At 44.3% G+C, this 26,234-nt stretch overlaps 1 protein-coding gene across 1 annotated transcript in view; it reads left to right on the top strand.

The window, feature by feature from the left end:
- Insc (INSC spindle orientation adaptor protein) overlaps positions 1–26,234 on the top strand; it is a 109,705-nt gene that overhangs the window by 51,432 nt on the left and 32,039 nt on the right. Inside the window, exons 3-6 of the mRNA XM_052200843.1 lie at positions 1,095–1,440; positions 2,354–2,406; positions 4,049–4,172; positions 20,260–20,385. Of these exons, the coding sequence (XP_052056803.1) occupies positions 1,095–1,440; positions 2,354–2,406; positions 4,049–4,172; positions 20,260–20,385 (649 nt within the window). The remainder of the gene's footprint in view (positions 1–1,094; positions 1,441–2,353; positions 2,407–4,048; positions 4,173–20,259; positions 20,386–26,234) is intronic.

The following is a 26,234-nucleotide window of genomic DNA, read 5'->3' as shown; positions in this document are numbered from 1 at the left end:
AATACAGCTTAGTGCCAAAGCTTTGTCTTTCTGCCTGGGAGGTGTATTAAGTACATCAAAATAATTTGCTGTGACCAAATACCTGAGAAAAGTAACATATGGAAGAGTTTATCTTGGCTCGTGGTTTGAGAAGATTCAGTTCATTGGGTCGGCCTCGAAGCAGTGGCATGAAGGGGATAGTCACATTTGCATTCACACCAGAGCATGAAGGGGATAGTCACATTTGCATTCACACCAGAGCATGAAGGGGATAGTCACATTTGCATTCACACCAGAGCAGTGAGCAATGAATCCCCGGGCCGGGCTTCTCCATAGCTCACACACTGTGGGTTAAGGTTGTAATCTACTGTCCGGTCATGCTGGAAGATGGTGGTGAGGGCTCCTGCATCTTCTCACTCCTCACACATCTTCTTCAAGATCCCCAGAAGTTCCTTGTAAGTGGAAACCCAGTGTCTGCTTCCGCACAGTACCAGCACATCCATGACACTAAATACATTGCACTCATAATGTGTTCCATGTCTCATTAATGTCTGAAATTACTGAATAAATGGAGTTAATCTGGTTCATTATAAGCTTACATTCTCACTTTAGACAAACTGGAAGTTAGATGGAAGTCAAGAGACAGGAGGGAAAGGCTTTAATTCCAACACCCCCAAAGAACCCTTAGGCTTTCTACCTTTCCTTTGGACATTTTCTCTAGATTATCCTTTGTATGTCATTGTCTTCTTGTTTATGCTCTGCATATTGTTTTCTTGCTTCTTTGGGAAACTGTTTTCACCACTACCAACTTTCTGGAAGGTATTATTTAAAGAAAATGCACTCAATATGCCCATGTAGTTCTGCTACGGCTCACTTTATGCCACTTTTATTTGATACCATCTGTCAGGAGTCATGGCCTGCCATTCATTGGTCTGGTCACCTGCCCTCATCGTGCCCCTATCTTATTAGCTGTTGGGTGGTGATCACGAGAAATAATGGAGAGAATTGGAAAGATACTGCTTAGCTTAAACTGGTGACATTGGTGACCTGGGATGGGAAGTGTCAGGAAAAGGTGGGGTGTTGGCAATCACCCTGCCACTGTTCCCTGGTTGCAGGCTACACTTCATGCAGGTGGACTCAGTTCAGCGCTGGATGGAGGACCTGAAGCTCATGACCGAGTGTGAGTGCATGTGCGTCTTGCAGGCAAAGCCCATCAGCCTGGAGGAAGACACGCAAGGTGACCTTATCCTAGCAGGTGGTCCTGGCCCAGGAGATCCTCTACAGCTGCTCCTGAAGCGGGGCTGGGTCATCAGCACAGAGCTTCGGAGGATCGGGCAGAAGTTGGCCCAGGACCGCTGGGCACGTGTGCACAGCATGAGTGTGCGTCTGACGTGCCATGCACGCTCCATGGTCAGCGAATACAGCACCATCAGCAGGACAGTCTCACAGGAAATGGGCCAGGTCAGCCATGCTGGCATAGAGCTAGTCGGTGCTGGGTGTGGGAATGCCTTCCTGACTTCTGGAGTCTGACCCTTTCTGGCCAGTGGCCTCCCTTGTCTTGTAACAAAGTAGAGAAGGATGGTGAGGACATTTAATGAATATATACTTGTGCAAGGCATTGTGATGGCTGTTACAATTTTAATAAATATCTCATTTAACCCGTATACCCACTGTAAGCAGCCTGACAGTGGTTAAGTGTATTTTTAAAAAAAACCTGAGTTCAGACTGAATGGCTTCACTTGTTAGTCTACACTGTGTGATTTTGGCAAGTTACCTCTATGTCTCAGAGCTTATGGGTGAGTAGAGCAGCATTTATTCTGGGAGGGTGGCTGTGTAATAAATAACATGCAAAACATGTCAAGCAGTTGTCTGAACAGATTAGTGTTACAGTATCATGGCTGAGGAGATAGAGCCTTGACGCTGAGGTATTTGTCCCAAGTTAAGCAGAGAGTGAGGAAAGGAAGGTTTCCTGATTCCAACGTGCAGTAGAATCTCCCAAAGTCAAAAGTGAACCACTCAACTTTACCCTCCTCACTGTGATTTGTTTCTCTCTTTCTTTTTTCATCTTTCATATTAAACTTTTCCTTCCTTCATTGTGCAGGCAGTGTCTAATCATTCTTTAAACGCAGCTTAAATAGCTCTTCCTCCCAGAGGCTTCCCAGATCCCACCGTATAACTAATTGCATGCCAGGTTTTCTTAATCTCTCAGGGCTGTTGACCTTGACACCCTTGGCTACCCATGTGCTCTCATTTCTGTTTCCCCTCCACCTTCACGACCCAGAGTGCCGAGTGCAGCAGCTGGTCCTCAATGGAATCATGCTGATTTTTTATTTTTTTATTTTTTTATTTTTTTATTTTATTTTTTTTACCACAGGCAGAGAAGCTGCTCATGGAGAAATGTTCTGAGCTCTCTGCGGTCACGGAGAGGTAAGCGCACCCTGTGCTCTCTGCTTCACCAGCCAGCCTTCTGGTTCTGGAAGGGACTACTCTCTTCTCTGGGTGTCAGTGGTTGTGCTAGGTGGTGGTAGGCTGGAGTTCCTTTATCTGGGCATTTTCAAAAGCCTCAAAAGTTTATCTTGACATCAGTATAGTGATGCATGTCTGTAATTGCAGCACTTAGAAGGCAGAGGCAGGAGGATTGCTACAAGTCCAGCATGGTTTAATACATAATGAGTCCCAGTCCATCAAGGGCTGCATAATAAAACCAAAAACCGATGAGGTTTTTGTCCCCATGATCAAAGGCTAGGGAGGGCCTTGGGTGTTGGAGGAAAGTTATTTGAGGTAAGCTGATAATGGGGAAAGGTTTCTTTTCAGTTTGGAGAACTCCTTTGGACTAGTCTGAAGGCAAGAGCCAGGCAAGGTGAAATCTGAGCTCACACATCCACACATATGCACAGAGACAGAGCTGTCCACCGACACCCACTGTCTCTCACACAGCCACATAAACACACACTCCTCTGACCCCAGAAATCCACCCACAGCCCCTCCCCACTCTCCCACAGCATAAACATACAGGAGTTCGCACTCAGACGCACACATGCACACTCAGCCTCCTATTGACACGTCTTGAGTGTGAGTTGACAGGGTCCTTTACCCTTCGTGCCTCACGCCTGGAGTCTGGCATCGGTGGGAAGCCAGAGAGTCTGGTTCCTTTCTGAGTTAGAATATTCTCAGGTCATGGGGTGGACTTCAACTAATTCCTTCTGCTTTTCTTGTCTGTGAGAAAAAAAATTGGAAGCAGTTTTTTTATGTTTCATATTGTGGCAGCAATTCTTTGTTTTCCTTGTTATAAAATAAGTTTAATAAAAATAGAACCATATCACTTTTCTCCCTCAATGCCCTCTCATGCCCCCACTGTCAACTAATAGTCTTTTTTCTTTTGATCATTTTATTATGTATATACATACCTGTGTATATATGTATACATATGACACACACACACACACACACACACAACTTTCTGAATCTACTTTTTTCTATTTTGGTGGTGTTTGTATATAGTTTCAAAGCTGACCACTTTGGATTGAACAAACAATAAGAAGCAAGGCTAACTTTTCTTTCATAGTCAGTCATTGCCTGTGGGTCTTTGTCTGATATGCGATTCTCAAACTTTACCTTTTCCATGTTAATGTGTCCATTGGTATTGCTATTGTTTGAGCCTTTGTTATTCAAAGGTAACAATTCTTACATGCTCTATAGAAAGAGCACTACCTTGCTCTAAAGAGGTAACTGCCCGTCTACCCCAGGCACCACTGAGACCAGATTACTTGACCTTATTGATGGCCCACTATCCCAGGGAGAACCCACTGACTTTGCCACTCTCTAGTGATTGCACTTTCCAATAACAGGACAATATGATGAGTCCAGCACTTACTTTTCTATATACCAAAAGGCCAGGGGACAACCAGGCTGGCAGATTCCATCCCTGATTCTCTTGGGACCAGTGTCTTCCCTCTAGTCTGTTCCCACACACACAGCTTGCTTTGAGCAAGCCAGGTTTGCCCTAGCCACAGTTGTGGTCCAACCAAGTACCACTTCTAGTGACCCACTGCCCTGTTCTTCCTCCCAGGTGTCTCCAGGTAGAAAATGAGCATGTTCTGAAGTCAATGAAGGCCTGCGTGAGTGAGACCCTGAGCATGCTGGGCCAGCACTTTGGCCAGCTACTGGAGCTGGCCCTCACACGGGAAGTACAGGTCGGTGTGGGCTTGGGCTGGGAGACAGAGGACACTGTGGGATCAGCTTGGAGGGAGGGGCACCGAGTGATTCAACAAGACTGGGAGAAAATGCGAAGTGGCCTTTCTTGAGAGGACCCCTCTTCAGACCACCATTGTCCTTGCCAGCATCTATGTGGAGATTGTCAAGATTAAGTCAGTTTCCAGAACATCTAACCAACTCTGGAGTTTCCAGATGTGAGAACTGGAGCTCAGAGAGGAGAGAGATTTGGCCAAAGTCCCAGGGCTAGGTGGTGCCAGAGCCTGGGTTGTCTTTCAGCACTGTCTCAGTTTCCCGAATCTTCTCCACTGATCTGTTACTGACAGTGCACTCAGGGGTCCTGCTGATCTTGAAGAACTTGAACTGCTGGCCAAGCAAGGGGATAAGCCAATTTTTTAAGTCCTGGCCGCAGGGAGCCATAGAAAGGTCATCCTCTGCTTCTAGGCAGGCTCATACTTGATTCCAGAAAGAGGGTGTGGTGCAGCCTGTAGTCTGACAACAGATGTACCATAAACTGGTTCACAACAGAATCTGTGTGGAGGCCCTTAACATCTCTCCTCTCTGCTCCCTGTGTGATGCGTGAGGTGAAACTTTCCCAGGAATGAAAGTAAGAAGAAGTAAAGAGCAGGTGGACAGGCTGGGTTAAATTTACGTTATTTCCCTCTCCTGACTTTGTTATTCTTGATACCTCCCAATACAGCAGGCTCCATAAGGTTTTCATTATAAGAGCTATTTACATGTTATTTATAGTTCAGGAATACTGTGTCACATACTTACCATTCTTTCCCACTGCCAAATAAAAGCCTCCCATAAATAATAAAAGTCTGATTTTCTCCAAAATTGGTCTCTCCGATGAGCTCAGAGATTCTCCTCACCCTTTCCTGTGTGTATCCCATCTTGCATAGGGCCTGGTTCTCCCACAAGTCCTCCCTTGGTCCCTGTGCCTACTCCTGTGCCAGTGCAACTGATCCTGTATTCGTACCTTCAGCCACAGGAGGGTCCTCAAAGGCTATCTTCTTGTCCTTAGAATCAAAAACAAATGGAATGAGGGTCTCAAGGTTGCATCTGTGCTTTGGGGCTCTAAGGACATTGGGGCTCTCGGGTGCAGGTACTCTGAGATAGGCACTCTTATTAGTTAATGAATCAGTGTTATCAATGACATGGGGGAGCAAGGGTGTTCACTTTAGGGTTCATGCCGCAATATGAAACATTAAAACACATCTGTCAATGTTGGCAAGAAAATCTAGTGCTTGATGAACAGAAATATTGAAGTCTGAATAAGACTTAAAACCATATTGGTTTGAGAGAGGGAGAGTCCATATGATAAGTTCTCAGTGGCAGGGTGGGGGGAGGTTTCATCCAGTTTGTTTGCAAGCGGTGTATTTACTACTCATTGCTGTCAAAAATTCTGATAGGAGCAATTTGAGGAAAGAAGTTTGTTTTGACTTTACATTTGCAGGTGGGTCCAAGTCGGGGCAGCAGGGATGCGAGTGAGGTCATATCATATCTGCAGTGAGAATGCAGGAAGACAAATGCCAGTGCCCAGCTCAAGTCTCCTTATTTACTCTGGGATCCCAGCCCGCAGAATGGTGCCACTCACAGTTGAGTTTTCTTAGCTCAGTTGACTTACTCTAGAAACCACAAGCATGCCCACAGGTATGTCTCTCCTAGGTGATTCTAGAGCTCGTCTGGTTGAAAACCCAAATTAGCCAGGATAGGCAGTCTGCTTTCCTTCATGGCTACAGTCAAGGCTGTCTCCCCAGTAATGGAGAGAAGCTTTCAGGAAATGGACTGGTACAGGCTCATCCCAAACTTAACCGAAGTGCTCAGAAAGTTAGTACCTCAAACCCAGTGTTACCTCACTACTGCTTTGCACACCAAGAAGATGGAAACAGGTCAGTTCTCAGTCCCGAAGGCACAGACTCCATCATTTTGTCTTTAGATTTCTTCCCTAGGGCTTCCAGAGTACATTACAGCTGAGAAAAAAGAGAATACAGTCTTGCATGTGGCCTGGACAGGATGCCAGCCAGAGTATTTATTTTAGTTGTCTATAGCTACAAGCACATGTGAACATATACCTTTGAGGGAAATTGAGCCACTGAAGATTAATTATGCTACTGTATTTACCATATATGGGAGAAAAATGTCCCTGTGCTCACAGAAGGATATTTGAATATTTTTCTCCTTCTGCAAAGTCAGGACTTTGCAAGTACTTTACATGCATGTGCTTGGTGTGCATTCTTCAGCACCCTGCATTGTTACCCTTCATGTTTTACTCCCTGTGTGTGATGTGCTACCAGCACCCAGGTTGCATGGGCAGGACTCTTTCAGGTGACCTGAGCTGGTGATCTCTGAACCACATTAGACACACTGCTTTTCTCAGTTTCCTGACAGAGTCCCAGGAGACATGTAAGCACATAGCATTTTAAGTAAATCTATTTGTAGATCTTCAATTTTGATTTTTTCCCTCCCAGGAATGCATGTGGGTTTTTCTAGCACTTTTGTAACTTCTTAGAGGAAACATGCTTATCACACATTCCAGATCTCCTGTCCCCAAAATCCTGGGGTTGGGGATCAAGTAAAGAAGAAGTCTTTATCCAGGAACAATAAAGCCCTTGAGTCTCCATGATTAGTTCCAAAGGATTTTACACTTTTGTGTTGAGAAGTACGTTATAAATTGTCTGTTTTCTCCAGTGTGGGTGTTTCTGAAATCAGATAGATGGTAGAATGTATAATTGGGGGCGGGGGACTTGTGGGAATCTCTATCTTTTCTATTTTATTCTGGAATAGTGTATGGCTCTTGGATCAAAAGAAAAAGAAGAGTGTGAGGGTATATCAAGTCTTTAAAATGGTTGTTTTAGATGCCCTCATGCCTTCGAGAGGTGGCAGCTGTGCACTGCCATCTTGGCTGGTGGCCTTCTTACATTCTATAATAACATTCACAGTAATGTTTTATATATACATATATATATATATATGTGTGTGTATGTGTGTGTGTGTGTGTGTGTGTGTGTGTGTGTGTGTGTGTGTATAATCACTGATCAAAATTAGGGAGGAGGCATTTCTGAAGAATATATGCTTCTTCTAAAACTACATAGGCTTGGGCTGGGGAGATGGTTCAGTCAGTGCAAGCTACACACGTATGAGAACCATATTTGAGACTTAGTAGAAATCTCTAATTCCAGTGCTTGGGAGTGACGTCAAGCAGCTCCCTAAGGCTCGCTGGCTTGCCAGCCTCGCACAGTCTATGAGTGCCATGTTCAGTAGAAGAAGGGCCTGTTTCACAAGCTAAGTGGACAGCAATAGAGGAAGACACTCTCTATCAAACCTCTGGCACCAACACACTGATGAGTTACGCCCCCACAACACTGCAGATACAGTCTTTATAGTTGGTACCTAAGTATCTGTATTTTAGGGTTTCGGTTTTACTTTGAGACAGCGTGTGCTACAGCCCAAGCTGGCCTCAAATTATGTATCCAAGGACAACCTTGAATTTCTCAGCTGACTACCTAGGCTTGGATTATGCAGTTCTGAGGATCAAACCCAGAGCTTCATGTGTGCTAGGCAAGCACTCTAACAACTGAGCTACACCCCCAGACCTACATATTTATAGACTACAGATTCTTCTGTTGAACAACCAAGGACAACCTTAAACAACTTCTCTAGTGAGTGCAGGAAATTAGCAACACAAAGTATCCACTGCTATCTGTCATGCATACTCATTTGTAGGTTTGGATACGAAGGACATTATCCACGTCTTACTAATATGCCAAACTGGAATTATGAGGAAGGTAGACAGTGAACAGGGCAGGCAGAACAGGAAAATTAGAAATTATTAGACAAGACTTTAGTACTTTAAATAATAGATCTTGATTAATTTGCAAACAATGATAGAAAGTTTGTTTTGATTGAAACCCATTAGGCCTTCTAAAAATGAATTTATATAGCCTATCAATACATATCTGTTGTTAAAAATGCAAATATGTATGCAAAAGTATATGGAATAAAATCTCTCCCTTCATCAGTTAAAAAAATAAAATGGCTGTTTTAAGTACATACTTAAGTACATCCCCTTCAGCCACTTTTCATATTCATCCCTAGTCTGTGACACTGGCTGGAGAGAAGAGTGTCATGGAAGAGCCTAAGACCTAAATGATGCAGATTATTCTGCATGCAGTGGGTTCGGTTCTTAAACTTTTTCCAGATTTGATGTGCGCTATTTAAAAGAACAGTTAAAGTCTTTTTTGTCAAAATATTTATACTATAAATATATCTACTTAATATTTAAAATCATAAAATTAATTACTAGCAGCTGGACTAACTCCATTGATTAAATATAATACTATAATATATTTCAAATACCTATTCTATCAAGATATGCTTACGAAAGATTTGTAGTTACTAAATTTTTCCATGTTTACTAATTATTCTGATGGTAAAGAGCATGGTTTTGTTTGTGTCATTTAGAACCTTATAGTAAAGGTATATAAAATAAAATGTCAAACATCAGTGATAAGTATTGTAAAGGTGATTAATCACACACTTTAAAACTTAAGTTTAATACATTAAAGAAAATTTTGAGAGGAAAGTGCACTGGGGATATAAATTTAATGATGAGAAGTTATAAAAATGTCAAAGAAATATTTTTCACATATTTTTAAGTGGATGGTGATGTTAAGATGTTTTGATATTCAAATTACAATGATTACATCTGAGTGATACAGGGATTTTATTTTTGTGTCAATACATATCATGTATGGGAAATTATATAATACTATGCTGGAAAATTTTAGCTGTCAAATTAAAAATATGCAAAATTGTAGACACAATGTATATGTCAGGATGTTGCTGTCCTTACTTCCCACTAGAAGATTGCTTTGGACTTTGGTCACCTGCCGCCTCTGGAAGATTTCTTTCAGGTTTCTACTCTTGGGCATATCCCTGACACCTTTGGGCCATGAGGACTTACTCTGGATTCAGCCATTGCTCTCAGAACCATTTTCCCATACCTCTGGACAGTTCAGACTTGAGTAGTATTTATTTGGGCTACATCATTGTGTTGTAGTAGTGATCTGGGTCCCTGCTTCTCTCTCTTCCACTGATACACGAACACTTCCAAAGACTCCACCAAACTCTCCTTTTCATGCAGGATCTATATGGCCTTTGGATCTGGGCAGGTTTTCTTACATACTGTAGGTTTCTGGCACATTCTTTTGTGTATTGTTGTATTTTCCTTTGTTTCACATTTTTGCCTAGACTTAGGGATAGCTTCTTTTCTTGAAAGAAATGAAATCACCCACTTTCGGGTCTTCCAAAAGCCTCTGGTTCTCACATCTTATCTACACTTACCTTCTAAAATGGAGTATTGCCAGTCAAGAGATACTTCACCCCTGAGAAACAGTTACTGCAACTCTGGTTTTACTTGATACTTTTCCAGGTTTTGTTCATTGTGTCCAGTCTTTCTGTGCTATCCTTCCACCCCTGACGCTGAGTCATGATTTCTCCAGTCTGTTCCCTAGGACGAGCCATTCCTCATCGCAATTCCTAGAACTTTGATCTAGACATTTATCCATCTACCCTTTGTAGCATCCATGTTGATCTTTGTGGCATTTATCTATGTTTTATAAACTTGTTAAAACATAAAAACAAACCCAATGATAGTTTTCATGATCATAAGGGTTAAGTGATCTGGGTGGGGCTTAGCTGAGTGAGCCTCATGTTTCTCATTTTCTCAATAAGATGCTATGTAGCTGGGAGATAGTTTAATGAGCTCCAGGTAGCTTCTGTTCTGTGTATGTATAAGTCTCTTGTCAGTGGAGATTATAGACTGATTCTTCCAAAAGCTTTTCCAGGGTTCTCAAACTTGTTACATGCCACCCTGGGGTTCAGAAAGGACTATCTCAAGAAGCCTGGGTGGAAGGCTCAAGGCTTCTTATGACCTGGCCTTGGAATTCCTGGCATATCACATCTTCCAGGCACTGGCTTCTACTGGTCAAGCAAGGCATCAGGATTTAAGGGAAGAGCTTGCAGAGTGCAACCTTCTTTGGGAGGAAGAGATCAAGGTCTATCTTTATTCCACCTTGTCCTGTCAGGTCTGCTGGAGCCTGGTAACACTCCTTGGCTCATCTCATCCAACTACACACTTTCCATTTAAAGCTTCAGGAAAAGTCTCATAATCTTTTCCTGTTTTCTTCCTGGAAATACATTATAGCCAGTTCTGTTTCTCTCCCGACAGATTTCACTAGCTTTCAGTGGTTCTTTTTGCTTGAGATGCAATAGACACATGCTGTGCTTGCTAGTGTCTTATTTAGAGTGGGGAGACTTCACACATACTTGTTCCTCAGTGCCCTTTTCTCCTGATCTTAAAGCATTGTTATTTTTGTTGTTTCATGTCTATGCGGTCTGTATTTTAAGAAAGTATTTGTCACTCACCCTGCTGAGCCTATCTTGTTTTATTTTGTCTATAATCTTTGACCACTTTTCTTATGATTTTGAATGAAGTGTCTTTTTTTTTGGAATGTCTCCAATATCTCCATGATTTCCTAAAAAACAAAAATGAGGTCAAACAATCCCTCCAAAAATTGACTTTTAGAAATGTGTTAGTATGTATCAGTTACTAAGATAGGCAGGCCTTTCCTGAGGATAAAGAGAGGAATCTGATGATGCTCAGGAAAGCTGTGTTCACGTCTGACAAAGAGAAGGATCTTAGTAGCAGGAAAGACTTAGGGGATGAAAAAGAGAAGGCAGCATCAGTTGGGGGGAGACCTCCACACCACAGACATGCTAAGCTTGGCTGCACCCAGAACTCATGCAGGGGAACCATGGTTTCAGCAGGAACACAATGGAAGATCCTGGTACCAGCAGAGGGCTTGGGGTCAGTTCTCTGCCTCTTGTAGAGTTCTGGTGACTTCACTGATTGATAGAGGCTGATGCAAACCAGGAGTCAGTGAGTGCTGTTGATAGGACTGGATAACATACTTGCTTTGCCTTCTAGTTTTTCTGGTTTAAGGGAAGTCATGTGCACATTAATAATGGGACTATTGACCTCCAGAGTAGAAATGCAGAGTCTTAGGGAGTATCTGTCACTTTTTTTTGTGGCTGTGACAAAGTATCTGACAAAAGCAACTTTAAAGGGGCGGGAGGGTTGTTTTGGCTTACTGTTGACAGAGGGTTGTTGTCCATCATGATAGGGAAGGCACTGCAGCAGGAACATAAGGTCATATTGTGTCCTCAGTCAGGAAGCAGAGATCAATGCTGGTACACAGCTCACTTCTATTTATTCATTTTGGGACCCTGGCTCACGGCATGGTATCATCTACTTTCAGGATGGGCCTTCCCTCTTCAGTTAAACCTTTCTAGAAAGACTCTCCTAGATGTACCCACAGTGTGTTTCCATGGTGATGTAAAACCCAATAAGGCTAGCCACAAGGGTTGGCCATCACACTGGGGCCAAAGTCGGCTCCTAAGGACCACTTGTGCTTGACCTTGGTCAGTTAGTGAATTGAGAGCTGAATTAAAGACTGCCATTGTTCAGAGCTTCCTGGGTTCCACAGTTTTTGATCTGTTTTTCCAAATTTATGTTGGTAGGAAAGTATGCCTACAACCTTTCTTTGTACTTGAGATAAATCTGGGGTGTACTTGCTGTATATATGTGTATAGACATTAACATAAAATTATTCTCAGACTTAAATGGTCTAATATTAGCAGTTGATTGCAGAAGACATTGGGCTTGAATTGTTTAATTTAATGCTAATTTGCTTCAAGTGCAAACATTCATCAGGAACATTAGGTAATTATCATTTAGGTACAGGACCCCAACATATGAAATCTACATCTCCATTTAAGTGTGTATTCCATGTAGCTGCTCATGGAAACAGTAGGGAAGGAGCATAACCTGCATGCCCATTACAGAGGTCCATGCCGACAAATGCTAGCTAACAATTCTAGCTTCTGTTGACTTCCTTGTAGGAGATACCTACCAAATCTTAGAGAATAAAAATTTCTATTTTTAATGTAGTTCGCTTAAATACGCACTTAATCTAAGGCTATTCTATGCAGAGGATTAACATGCTGGGTGTGAAGAAGAAAAAAAGAGAGAAAGAACCAAATCTCTTAGTTTGAATCATCTTATAAGGGATAAAACCAAGTCCTAAGAAGTTTATCTCATTTTCTCAAGCCTACAAAATGATGACCACTAATGATGTTTTTACTTCACTATGGTAGTTCCTCCAGATGTTTTCTCTGTGCATATTGACAAGGTTGGGATAAAAGCATCTTCACCATGAGAGACAGATGCTGTTTATTCCAACACTGTATAGACAGGGAAACCGAGGCAAAGAAAGGCCAGAAAAGCCAGAAATCATCTGCTCCAGGGCACAGCACCACAAGTGGCAGAGCCAGGATTGGATGGAACTCAGGCATTTTAGTTTCAGAATCTGCTCTGAGCCAAATGCATTCTTGATTAGCAAAGAGAGCTAAAGTCGAGCTGAGAGTAGAGCCTGAATCTTCCTTCAGAGTCCTTTCTGCAACACTAGAATTATTTAAAAACATAGCCATTTTAATATTTAAATAAATAGTGTAGGTATTGCAGCACATGTCTACAAATTACTACTCAGAGACAGAGGCAGGAGGATTGTAGACAAGGGCAGCCTGACTTACATGAGACTGTTTCTATACATGCTTGTACAAACACATACACACATGCCTGCACACATATCTGGATAAACACACAGGCATACACACATGCACAAACACATATATACAGGTATACACACGTGTACACACACATGCATATGTACAAACAGAACCACTGAAAGGATACCTGAGATTTGCACCCACATTATGCAGATTTTGTCTTCTCATAGGAGGCCCAGGAAGTCAGGTCTCCATATCCACAGTTTCCAGGGGAAACTTGAACAACTGCATTCCTCAGTAGGTAAGAATAGGTGATAATCAATAAGTCAGATGTGCCAAAGCTAATGGTTGATTATGAAGTGATTTCAATTTGTAAGGCTTCTCTCCCCGAGAAATTAGCCAAACTCTTCTAGGAATGAATCATCTTCATATTTTATTTGTTAATGGCTTTTTTGGCTCTTCCTTAATTTTGTGGTCCTGTGTGCAATCCTCTTCACACACAGTAGAGTGTTTCATCTTTGGTGAGTATAAGTATTCATTACTCTTAGAGCTACCTACCTGTCAGTAGAATTCGGGTGTCACTATTTGCTATGGTTATATTCCAGTGCAAATGTCCCCAAGGTAGGGTCATGCTACTGGAGCATGCTTGTCTCAGCCCTTGACCCATCATCACCAACTGGAGTTCATCCCCATCTAACAGCCATCCAAAATGAGCAAATTCTTTGGCCATAGCTGTGGGCACTCCTTTGCTGTCACACCGATGTTTGTTTATTTCAACCATGGTTCCTGTTGTCACTGTGAACTTATAGCACAAACAACCGGTATTTGCCGAGGCCTCCAGGAGCCAGAGTAGAGTTCATTTGATCTCCGTGCACTGTTGGTTTGAAGTGATTCCTCATCTCTGATCTTTACAATGGAGCTCAGACCTCGCCTGCAGCTAGGGTCTTATTGCTCCCACAAGTAGGTAGGGCAGGACTATAGAGCCCACAGAAGCTGTTAGAAGCAAGGACCCACTGGTATTCCACTGAGAAACAAGAACAGATCTTAGGTGGAAATGAGTTAACCAGTTGATTTTTCTTTCCTTTTAGACACTTGTGAGAAAAATCGATACCTCAGACAATATCTACATCACAGAATCTACCACAGGGAACCTGTTCAGCCTGACCCAGGAGGGGGCTCCTTTGTGCCGCATCATAGCCAAGGTGAATGTCATGGCTACTACTCCCTTTAGGAGGCACTAGTTGAACTTTTACCTGAATGCATATGGTGGCATTGGTTCAAAGGAAGGGGAGGGGAGTATTTGGGCTGTCTTTCTCTCAGATTTTGTGATGGAGGGGTTTGACTTGAAGAGGTCACATGATATTGTGTAGAACAAGGATATTCTTCAAACTCTCAACTCCAGTTTGGTGATTAAACTCACACAGACTTATCTGAATTTCTTTTGGATTTCTCTTAAAAATTTGTTTTTCTCTTAAAAAATAAGTAGTAAATCTTGGCTGGCTCCAAACCTCCTTTCTGTGTACTAGAGCTGCTCATGTAGACAATGCTTCTACCTGCCTGCCTGCCCCAACCCCTGTGTTCCTCTTTCATGAAAACAGAAGAAGGCAGATGTGAGTTTGAATCTCAGCCAAAGGTAGTGTTTAACTTCCTGCTAGTTAGTCTCCTCAAAGGTCTGGAACTCACCCTGGGTAATGTCGATTCCAAGCATGCCCAGTGGGAAAAAGACCTGGGCAAGAATCACAGGCAGTTTTCATCCAGGCCCTGCTGTTTGCTTGTGTAAGAATGCTGGCCAGGCCCTGGGACCATCATCCCTACCTTGTGAACTGTGGGATTTTAAGACACATCCCTAATCCACTACAGTCTGGTCTTGCTGGTGGAAAAATAAGCCTGCAGTTCTCATTTTGTCAAACTCCAATCTGCACAGGCAGCTGCTGTAAACTGTTTGCCTTATATAGTCATTACTTCCTCCATTTCCTGACCTCCCCCACTCTTTTCCCAGCCACCCATACAACTCCAGGCTCCCAGTGTAGCCTGGACTTAACAGCCATGGCTGGAAGTTTTAGATATCTGTTCTGACACTTTGAGCCACGCCCTACCATAGCCTCTCTAAGCTGTGAGTCTTGATGAATATTAATGACAAAATCAACAAAACCCTATGCTGTTCTGGTTGTTCCTCCCGTGGAGGCTTCAGACTTGTACTTTTTACATAGTTATAGTATTTGGTCCACACACACCCACTGAGATGAGCATCGGTGGTCTGGTACACACAAAAACTCCAGGACTCACAGTATTTGAGCACTGTGCCCAGCTCATGCCTGAAACCAGATTTTCCTACCCATGTTTTCTGCATTTCAGAAAATTAACAGCTTAAAACTTAGAGGCTTTCCCTGACAAAGCAAAATCCCTGCTTCAACAACTCATCTGTCTCAATCATCATTTCTGCTTTCTCCTGGTGCATTGCATAATGAATGATTAATTATTCCTGGGTATGAGCCTGGTGAAAGTCAGGACTGGGAAACATTGGTGAGTGCTGGGGAGACATAGAGTCTGAGTTTTCTAAAGCTGAAACTGGTTACTGTGATGGTGATGTGGTGACCATGGTGGTGGTAGTGATAATGATGATGATGATGATGATGATGATAGATTTAGTGGATCAGTGTTAAAAAACAATATAGCATTTCTATAGCATTTACTATGTGCATGATAATATTCTGAGAGCTTGTTTAAATGTACTCAAAGCCCTGTGTAGAAGTCAGAGCCCACTCCTATTGCATAGGTGGGGACATGGGAACTGATAGAATTTGAACTAGGCTGTGCAGCATTAAAGGCAATATACCCCTGACTATTCTGAACTTTTCCCCAGCAGTGTGGCCCTCTCCTCTCCTCTCCTCTCCTCTCCTCTCCTCTCCTCTCCTCTCCTCTCCTCTCCTCTCCTCTCCCTCTCCTCCCCTCCCCTCCCCTCCCCTCCCCTCCCCTCCCCTCCTTTTCCTTCCACTCCTCCTTTTTCCTGTCTTCCTTCTCACCGTCTTCTCCCATGTCCTACTCCCTATGTCTCTATTCTTTTATTAGTGACATGGAGACTGTTGTACTTTTCCACTCGGTGTCCCATCTGATGGACAGACATCCTTAGATGTGTTAAGAGTTACAATTCCTACATTCTTTGTGTGTATACGTGTATTATGTGGTGTGTATGTGTGTGCATATGTGTAGGTCCACATGTCTGTGCAGCTACACATATAGGCAAATGCATTTGAAGGCTTGAGTTGATGTTGCCTGTCTTCCTTGATTGCCCTCCATCTTGTACATGGAGGCAGGCTCTCTCAGTACAGAACTCACTCACTTGGCTACTCTAGCTAGTTAGCTTGCCCTAGGAATCCCTTGTTTTTACCTCCGTGTGCTGGGATTGTAGGAGGATTCCTAAGACTACCTGGCATTTATCTGGGTGCTGGGGATCTGAACACTGGTCCTACAGTTGTGCACCAAGGGCTTTACACTGAGCCATCTCCCCAGACCCCATAATACACATCTTTAAAGGGAAGAAGCAGGTTTTCAGAAGGTCAGGGCTTATCTGAAGTCATGAGTTCAGAAGTCCATAGAGAACTGGAATTTTAACCAGGCCTTCTGATCCTAATCTTCACCTCAACTTTACAGTGTCTGGTCTTTGGGATGGAGCAGACTGAGGGTAGAAGTGTGGAGATTATGCAGGGCTGCCTTCCATCTTTTCAGTGTAGAAGATGGCAGGATGAGTTACAGTAGCAGAAGCCCATGTGGGAATCCGGTGCTGAGAACATCCTACCTCAGACACTCTGTAAGGAGCTATCATTGGAACCTATGTGACAGGTCCATTGTGGTTTTCCTCATAACACTTCTGGAACCCACTGTGAGCTCTGGGCCATTTCTATGTCTAAGCTGCTTGTAGTTGAACAGTCTGAAGTCTGTCCTGTCAGTATATCTCAACCCAGATACTCACGAATGAGCCCAGTCATCTTATGATGATGGTGGCAACCCTCTACCCTTCCTAAGCAGAGGACGCAAAACTCTACCGTGCTGTGTCACAGTCACCCCAGCTCCTCTGTGATTCCTTCCATCAACAGCCTACGCACCCTAGAGTAGTCCCTGCCAGCATCATAACAGCTCATCTAAGCTGTCTGAATAATTCATACTGTTATGCATCTGGGCTTAGAGCCCAGAGCTTTCTATAAAATTAAACAAGCCCAAGCCAACGGCGTGATCTGCTAGCTCAGGCGATCCCAGTGTTACCCCAGAATAAATGCTGCTGTCAGGTCCAGAATGGGGGGCTCTAAGGTTGCCCATGAGATATCATCTAACTCCTTGGTAGCTCTCCCTCCTGCTTCCCCCTTTCACATGCCCTATACCTTTACATACCTTTCATGAAGGGACACATCCACCTTCTGATCAGGAGGCCTTCTATAGCTTAACTCTCATGCCACTGTCCAGAGAGCTAGCACCAGGCCGTTCTCCCTGCATCACCTCAGCTGCTTTTCCTATGAAACAGTTACGTAGTGTTTTAGCCCAAACTAAGCAGATGTGGAGCCAGGACCTGAGACCTGCATCCTCTTAGCTGGGGTCTAGGGCTTTTTCTTTCTGTAACTGAAAATGATAGGGAGGGCTTTTTTTATTTTTTATTTTTTAACAGGCTTGGGAGAAGTCATAATGTGGACCCAATGCAAATTTAGAGCTCAGAGAGATTTGCTGGCCTCAGTGCCTTCTGAAGTAAAGGAGGCTGCCACAGTCTTCCTGGCTTTCGTCTTGGGTTCCTTAAGAAAAAACACAACACAACACAATCCAACACAACAAACAAAAACCAAGAACAAACCTCCAAAACCCCAATAATTTTACTAATTCTTTGAGAATTTTATAATGCAACACAATTATTTTGATTATATCCACTCTCAATCCCTACCTTTTCCAAGGCATCTATGATCCCCTCTCAACTCCATGTCCTTTATTTTTTTTAAATGTTTCTCAAAATAACCTCTTCATACCCTCATATATTTCTGAGTATGGAGCCATCTACTGGAACCTGTATTTCTCAGGAACCACGCCCTCAGGAAAACTGACTCTCCGTCCCCAGAAGCCATTCTCCACTGCCCTTGCTTCTCAGTCAGGAGTGGGAGCTTGACTAGCTTGATCTTGCACAGGTGTGGTGCAGACAACCAGAGCTGCCATAGGTCCTGAGGGTAGTGACCCTCTGATCTTAAGGAAAGGGTAGGATAGATCCCAACTGAGGCTGAGCTCTCCACAGAAACCTAGTCTTTGTACTCTGACAGGTTGTGAGTTTCTTTGTCCATTACACAAAGAAACTTCTCTGATGAAAACCAAGAGCTTCCTCTGGGTAGGAAGGAAGGTATACATTTAGAAGGCAGTCTAAGAAACGGTATCTATGTAGCAAAATAGTAGTAATAGGTTCATTCCGGGGAAGTGGTCTGGCTGTTTGTTGGGTGTTGGCTCCACTGCTCAGGCAGCTGGGCGGGTCACCTGCTTAATTCAGGAATTCATAGACCTGAAGGAACAATGAACTTCACCTTCACTCTGAGCACTCCACCTTAGGTGGAGCAGGATCCTGACTAGCACAGGAATCCATGCTCAACAAAGTCTGTCAGAGGAAGTTCATCTTGATCAATGTCGAGTTCCTACCAGGTGGCATGACACTTCAATATGGCTCTGTACACTGTAAGTTGATTGTGCTTTATTGACTGCCTAAGCAGGGTCCTTATGTAAAATGTACAGGTGTCCTATGGAAAATAAGAAAGCAGGACAAAGGATTAAAGATCAAGGAGTCAGAGGGGTGGGCATCTTTTCTCATGCTAGACATAGTTTCATTGTAATAATAACATGCATTTGAGGGGTTCTGTTTTGTGATTCTACAAACCATTCCCAGATGGAGGGGTTCCTGCTCTGGGCTCCAGGAACCTTGCCCCATGCCTTCTGTTTTCATTGCATCTCTGCCCATCTTTGTTCCTGATTTTAGAACTGTCTCCCTTCCCTGCCAAGCCACGAGTTCAGTATGGATTGGAACCAAGCCTGTGTCTGGCATATAATAAACTACTATATTTTAAATCTATGGATGTATTTTCCTAGCTCTTCCCCATCAAAGCAACTACCCCAGGAGGAAGCAGGAATAGGTAGGTTTGTAATCAGTGTTAGCTGATTATAAACCATCAGGAATTAGTAAATAACCACTTCCCTGAATTGGACCCATTCGTTTTGATCCCTATAGTGGTCAGAAGCAAAACCCTTAGAGCAAGTAGGGATCTTAGAGAAAGCCTCTGTTTGGAGTGGACAGGAGGGAGATCTAAGGTTATTTCAGTGCAGCCATGCTGGGGTATCCCGATCCTTGTTTCCCCTGAGGATGCGCAATCATTATCCTTTCAGCAAGTTATGGTTGCATACCCAGAATATTGAACAGAGATGGGTACATGGTAAGTATATTATCAAAAACCTGACAGGGCATAGTATTTTGGTGAACTTACCTTCTATAACATTTTGTTCAATTCTGGGAACAGGTGCTAGGATAGGTAGACTCAAGAGTGATGGGCAAGTTAAAAGTGACTATCTGAGGGCTTAGATCCCCTGCTCACTCAATGCCACCTCTATGTAACTTCTAGTCCTCAGAAAAGGGAGAGAGAGGAAATGACTCAGAGACAGATGATGGCTCCACTTTTGCTCAGGATTCACAAGGTAGTGTTGCCATTGTTCTGTGAGTGTTGTGGTGTGTTCCCTCTGTGGTCTATTGGTGTTATCACTCTGTTCTTGGAGGATGTCGTGATTACAGAATATTTCTTATGCCCATATTCCTTCTGGGATGCACACTACTGGTCTCCACAAGATGAGAGAAAAAATATTCCATTAGCAGTTCCAACCAAAGACAAAGACTCATGCTCAAGAGCTGCAGGAGTGTTCTGAAAATAGTTGTTTTCTTCTATAAGCAGGAGTAAGGGTGAAGTGGATGAAGGAGAATATAGGAGTTGCTTTCCCTATATGGCCTTCAGTGGCTCATTTGTCCATTGTATGATGAATAACAGACTTGATGTAAAATTCCTTTTCTCCCTGCCTTCCACAACAAAGGAAAAAGCAAGGAGAAGCATCATGGCTGATGGAATAGAAACGGGTGCTGAATTCTTGATTCTGTCCTTTTATCTGCTTTCGCCAGTTTACTAGACCTGTTCTGGTGGCTTCAGGCTGGCTCCTCTGAGGGCTGACCTGAAGGGTCTTGATTTGAAACTCTTCCGAAACATCTGTTGTTGGCCCCCAAACCATACTTTCAACTTGGACAATCAGGGATGGGAACTTCTCTGTTTAAATGTGTGTGAAGAGTGACCCAAAACATGTCTGCCAGATGAAGGATGTCAGTTATTATTGAGTCAATCTAGGGAAGATCATGAGGTAAGATCATTCTCTTCTTCTCCACAGGAAGGTGGGGTTGTAGCCCTCTTCAAGGTCTGCCGGCAGGACAACTTCCGGTGCTTGTACCCCCAGGCTCTCCGCACATTGGCCTCTATCTGCTGTGTAGAAGAGGGTGTCCATCAGCTGGAGAAGGTAAAGGTAGCTGACTTGTGGGCCGAAGTCTCTGAGCCATTTGGGTTTGGAGCCTGGTGTAGCCATCTGGTCCTCTTCCTATAACAAGTCTATCCTAATGTGCTTCTACCAGGCACTCTTCTGAAGGGACTATTATGGATGTTGACTGTGAAGTCTGAAGTGGAATGTGACTCGGGTGTCTAACTGGGAATGACAAGGTGTAATTGTCATCTCTGAATCTTGTTGCCTCTGTCTGCTAATATAGGTCTAGTCTTGGAAGCTTTTTGCCTCCACACAATTTAATCTAGTTCTAGAATGTTTTCAACTTCCGAGACTTGCTGCTGAATAAGCTTACCTTTTCTTGTTCTTTCTGGTCTCTGGCTAGCTGATTCAACTCAGCTGTTTTGGCTCAAAGTCCTCTCCAAGCTGACTGATTCAAGGTGGCTTCTCTCTGCCTCTGACTATTTGCTCTGCATGGTTTCAGACTAACTCTGGCAATCAGACCAACTTCTGGCTCCTTATTATTCTATGACCTATGACTCCTTCTGTCTTCACCTGTGTCTAGCTCGTTCTCTTTCTATAACTGTCCCTGTAAAACTGCCTCCTCTCTCCTTCCTTTCTTTTTTTCCTTTGATTCCTGTACTGCTCTCTTAAGCAGCTCCCCTTTCCTGTATCATCTTGTGAAGAGTTTGGCGTATCCTATTCTGACAAATCTTTCTGTTTTGTCACTTTGTCTGCCACTCCATTAGACATCACTTTCAAATATTGGTGCTTCTTTCCTCTACAAACTAGCTTTACCTTCATTGTGGATTAAAGGCGTGTGCTAAGGGTTGAGCCACACCACAACTAGAGCTTTTTCTTTTTCAGTAAATAACACAATTTCATGGTTCAGAGTGTGATCAAATAGCCAGCAACAGAAGGGGACACTAAGAATTTTCTAGGTGGGGTGACTGACCAAGAGTGTGTGAGACGAACAAGCCCTGGTAGGGAAGCTGGTAGAGAGTGATTTGAAATTTTGGGATGGTTGGTCATTTCATAGCAGAATGCCAGAGGAAGTGGATCCAGATCATTGGTGGATGAAAGTAGCAAGCCCAAGATACCACTTGGTCCATCGCTAGTCAGTTTTCCATCTTTGTGACAAAATACCTGAGAGCTTCAGCTTAAGGGATAAAAGGCTTGATTTGGTTCATAGTTCAGTCCCAGGTAGATGGGATCCATTATACTGGGTTTGTGCTAAGGAAATGCATCATAGTGGTTCACAGTGGTAGAGGAGATGTATAAGTTTGGTTACTATATTATTTATTATGTTGTGGTAGCCATGGAAAGATAGAGAGACAGAGACAGACAGACAGACAGACAGACATAGACACCTTTTGGCTTTTGCTTTCATTCCCTCTGAGTCTTGACCCATGGGATGGCACTACCCACACTGAAGTCTTCCCCATCAATTCCATGTGATAGACGCACCTAGACGTATGCTTTACTAACTTCCTAGATGTCAGCCTATCCAATTAAGTTGACAGTCAAGACTATCACAGGTGTCTATGTAAGCCTGATGAAGGTACCACCTTTTGCTCTGGATTCATAAGGTAGTATTGTCATCGGTCTCCATTCCATGACAGACTGACTGCACAGCTTGGGTAGGAGAACTAGAACCAACCCAAGGGTTTGCTGGACCAATGTATCACAGGAAGTATGGGGTCAAAAAAAGAATTTGATGCTCTGGAGGGCATAGGTGCTTCTGTGTCAGCCCAATCTGGGGCAATATATCGAATACCAGCTACTCTTAAAACCCTGCCCAGGCTGTGAATCTGGGCCTGCATATGGATCTGAGTACACTAGCCTAGAGGGTGGGGGAGCCTAAACTAATATCTGAGTGGTTTCCAACCCAATTTGAATATTCTTGTTGCTTGAAGCCCAGTGTGTCTCAGGATAGCTGTGGTGACTGTGGGATTCAGGGTGCTCTGTATCTGTTCTTGAGAATCTGTTTGGAGGAAGAACAGCTTTCCTTCCTTCACACCTGTGTCCTGTAGCCTGAGCCCATCTACCCAGCTGGCTCCAAGCTTTCCCCAGTTTCTTTGCTTAGGTCTGGACTCACAGGCAACCAGTCACCTGTCTTCCCACCCTGCCTCTTTCCAAATCCATCCCCATGAGCAGGCAGAGGAATAGGAAGTGCTCTTGGTTGAGGTGTTGGATGAATAGTGAGTCTGCATCTTTTATAGTTCAAGGGTGTGTCTCTGACTGGGGAAGCCTTTTGTGTAAGGCCACACAGCAAGATAGCAGAATGTTTTCTTCTCACTTGGTTAGAAGCTTTTGTACTTAGTGGAATGCTGAGAGCCCTAGATGGGAGGTAATAGGTTGAGGTTAATGGTGCCCATGCCTGGGTTCTGCTACTCAATGAGCAAACGGGCTTGGAGAAGAGAAGCTACTCACTTGGAGACTTGCAGATAAGGTAGTGGGAGAGCTCAAGTCAAATCCTAGGTCCCAAGACTAAGCCAGATATCATGTCTCTCCTTCCCTATGCACTGTCTGAATGTGGATGTATAAAGCGTTGTGTGTGTACTTGCTTGCATGCTGACGAGACAGACAAATTCAATGAAGGGAATGGCTAAGCTTATGTGATGCATAATTCACTGTTACGCCGGCTCCTGGAAATCTTACCCGAATAGTGACTAACAGCCAGACAAGGTCTGCTTCTCATCTTCTTTCATTCTGGATTGGTAGGGAGCATAGAGGAGTCAGCAAGGGCATGGAGATAACCAGACCTTCAAAGGAAGTCTGGTACTTGGCTTTTGCAAGCTTTGGGGGCAGCAGGAGGAAACCAAGGAAGAAACACAGCAGGGTACTAATCAGTGAGACTCAGTGTGTGCTGGAGCCTGGGCTACTCCGGTGCACACATGCCTTCAATATCACACCAATGACTTATGGACTGAGCACTGTAAACATCTTCTTCTTCTAGATGAGGAGCCAGAATAGTGGACAATTTTTGTGACTTGTCAAAAATCGCCTCCTTAGCAAGTGTTAGAGGCAGGATTTAAGCCTTGGTTCTAAAGCCACTCAGCAGCCCTGCCTTGCTTGCTTCGTGAATACTCCAAGAACACTAAAAATGTTACTGTGACTTAACACAGGTCCCCTGGCCCCGGCCCCAAAAGGAAAAGAAACGGTGGGCATTCCTCTCCTCCAAGTCAGATGGCTGAGGGTTGATAAAGTCCTGGTCTCCTTCAGCCACCCACTTTAAGTCACTCACTGCTGCCTCTTCCTTCTGACTGTCATTCTCCCCCTCTAATCCCACTTACTTGGCCCTTCATGCTGTCCAGTGCTCCCTCTCCAGACTTGTCCTTTCACCAAGTGTCTGTTGGGAAGACATCTCTTCAGTGTGGCTGGCTGAGCCCTGCAGATGTTGAGAGGCAGGCTCTCCTTAATCTCTGTGCTTGATTAAGTTTGGAGAACTCTCGAGTTACTTGGAATAACTTCCTGAGCCTCTTGGACACTTTCCTCATTTAAAAACACTGACATCTCATGGGACTATTGTATACACAGCACTGAGTGTACAGTGGGGCTGAATCACAGTTTTCACGATTGTGGGCAGGGCAGTATTAATGGTGAGGGCTTTGGGAGAGATTGGACTCTGGGAGGTTACTGTCTGTAGGAGGAAGTAGTGTGGCCTGTCTGAAATGGGGACTACAAAGGTTCCCTTGGAGCTAGGCTCAAGGTGTTGGTCAGGGAAGGTCACTCTAAAAAGGCCTAAAAGGTCTTCCCTGTAGAGATCTAGTTTACTTCAGCCACAGACTCCACTCTGTTTTAGTACCAGGATCGGTACACTTCCAGAAGTCGGCCATGCTTTTCCTGGTCCTTGGCAGATAGTCATGTCTGGCTCACTGGTCCCGTGCTAGGCTCGGGGTAGAAGGTGAGCAGCTTGCCCCAGAGGCCAAATGTGGAGAGCCCAGAAGTACAGATACAGTGGAGGTTGGCTTGTGACCTCACAGAGGCTCCCTCCTTTCAGAATTACTGGTGGAAGAGAACCAAAAAGCCATTGGAGACCTTGTCCCCGTGGTTGTGTAGAGGTGCGAGGGAAATAAGTCTTAGGCGATGCAAAGGGCCCGTGGCCATTGATCTGTGGGGCTTTGGGTCTCTGAGGGGCTCCTCGCTCAGTGAATCAGGGGAGCCCAGAGAGATGGTAGTGTTCTCAGGGCTACATTTGGGAGATGCCTGGAGAAAGATGACACACATCCCAGGATGGAGTGAGAGCAGATGCTCCCAACTCTATTACAGTTGACAGGTCAGAGCTGCTTGCCCGATACCACAGACTGGCATTGCCAAGAACTGCATGCTTTGTGGGGGGAAGGGGGAAGAAAGAGTCCCAAGGAGCTAGTTACTTCCCTCTGACTTTTGGAGTTGTCTTCTGTGCAACAATGTGGTCCTCCCTTGTCAGAGGGTAATTATACGTTGAGTCCCAGTGAGGGTAACTATATGTGGAATCTGTGCACGGGACATATGCTGCCTGTGTCTAGCTTTTTAGTCCTACAGGGTGGTCTAAGGAGGCTCCGCATTGCCCCTCAAAAAGACTAGGTGCCAAGGATTTTGCAATGGCCATAGGAGAGTTTTAGGTGTGACTAAAGTGAGGGCCAGGTACTGCTGGCTCCAAAAAAAAAAAAAAAAAAAAAATGAGACCAAAGGTCAGGACTAGTGCTTACTGAGCACATGGTCCAGAAGAGGAACTGGGTACCTACAGAACAGGTCTAAGACCATAAGAGGTTAGGAACTTCCTAAGCCAGTGCTCAGCCGACTTTAGCCAGCACTCAAGACAGTTCTAGAAATTTTCCTTTAGCCTTAGACAAGAGAAAGTCTCATTTTCCGAAGAACATTCTTTTGTTTCTACCCCATGACCCCCTTCTTTTATTTTTTTATTTTTATTTTTTGTGAGAAATAAGAAGTTAGTTTATTTTGTCCTGGAGCCAAAGGGAGAGTTTAATGAAAATCGATAAAGAAATTAAGGACGATCAGGGGAGGTAGAGGCGCTCAATATCAAGTCCAAGCAGAATGTCTCTGGGGTGTGGGTGGATGTAGGAAGGGAAGCCGCTGCTTACCTCGTACAGCAGCTCACCTTTCATGCTCTAGGATGCAGAGGAAATAGAGACGGGGAGGTCCAGGCAAAGACCCTGGGCGGGAAGAAGTGGGCTTGGTGGTGGTAGCGGTGGGGAGGGCTCCATTGCCTGCTTGTTAGGAGTCTCTCTCCGCTGTGCTCTGCTTGATGGGCGTGAGTCAGAAATAGTACATTTAAAAGAAATTAAGCAGTTTCTCCCATCCCTTTGCCTTTTTGAATCTTACAGTTGTTATTCAAGTAAGGCAGGGAGTGGTGGCCACCTCCCTTGAACAAAAGTTGAAGTTGAGGCGGACAAGGGTAGACAGTGGGAGGCACAGGGCCAAAGTGGGAGCCCTGTGCTTTCCCTCTCATCACATAGATCCCTCCTACCCTCCACAATTCAAAAGCCAGCCGCAAGAGTGGCCACAGTGTGTACAGTGTGTAGCCCCAGCACGAGGCAGCCGGCGACTTAGTTTGCTAGATCCAGTCCTGGTAAGCGAGGCTGTGGGGAGAGGGGGCTGTGGATGCCAGGTCTTTGATTTGACCCACAGACACCCTTCTCTTGATTAAGAGACAGGGTGCTCTGAAAACAGACCCCCCCCCCTCCAGATGCTGCCCTCTCCTCTTTGGGGCTCAAGTGCTGCTTCCACCAGGTATCTGACAATGACTTCAGCTGCCCTGGGAACAGGCTGGGACTGAACCAAGTGCTTCAGGGCCACAGTCAGCTGACTGGGGCAGGGCAGGGGAGGGGAAAACCGTGACCCAGTTTTCTCTGAAGGAGTGTGGC

The sequence above is a fragment of the Apodemus sylvaticus genome, chromosome 1 (genome assembly GCF_947179515.1).
Source record: "Apodemus sylvaticus chromosome 1, mApoSyl1.1, whole genome shotgun sequence".
NCBI lineage: Eukaryota > Metazoa > Chordata > Mammalia > Rodentia > Muridae > Apodemus > Apodemus sylvaticus.
This window is presented reverse-complemented; position numbering and strand designations above follow the sequence as displayed.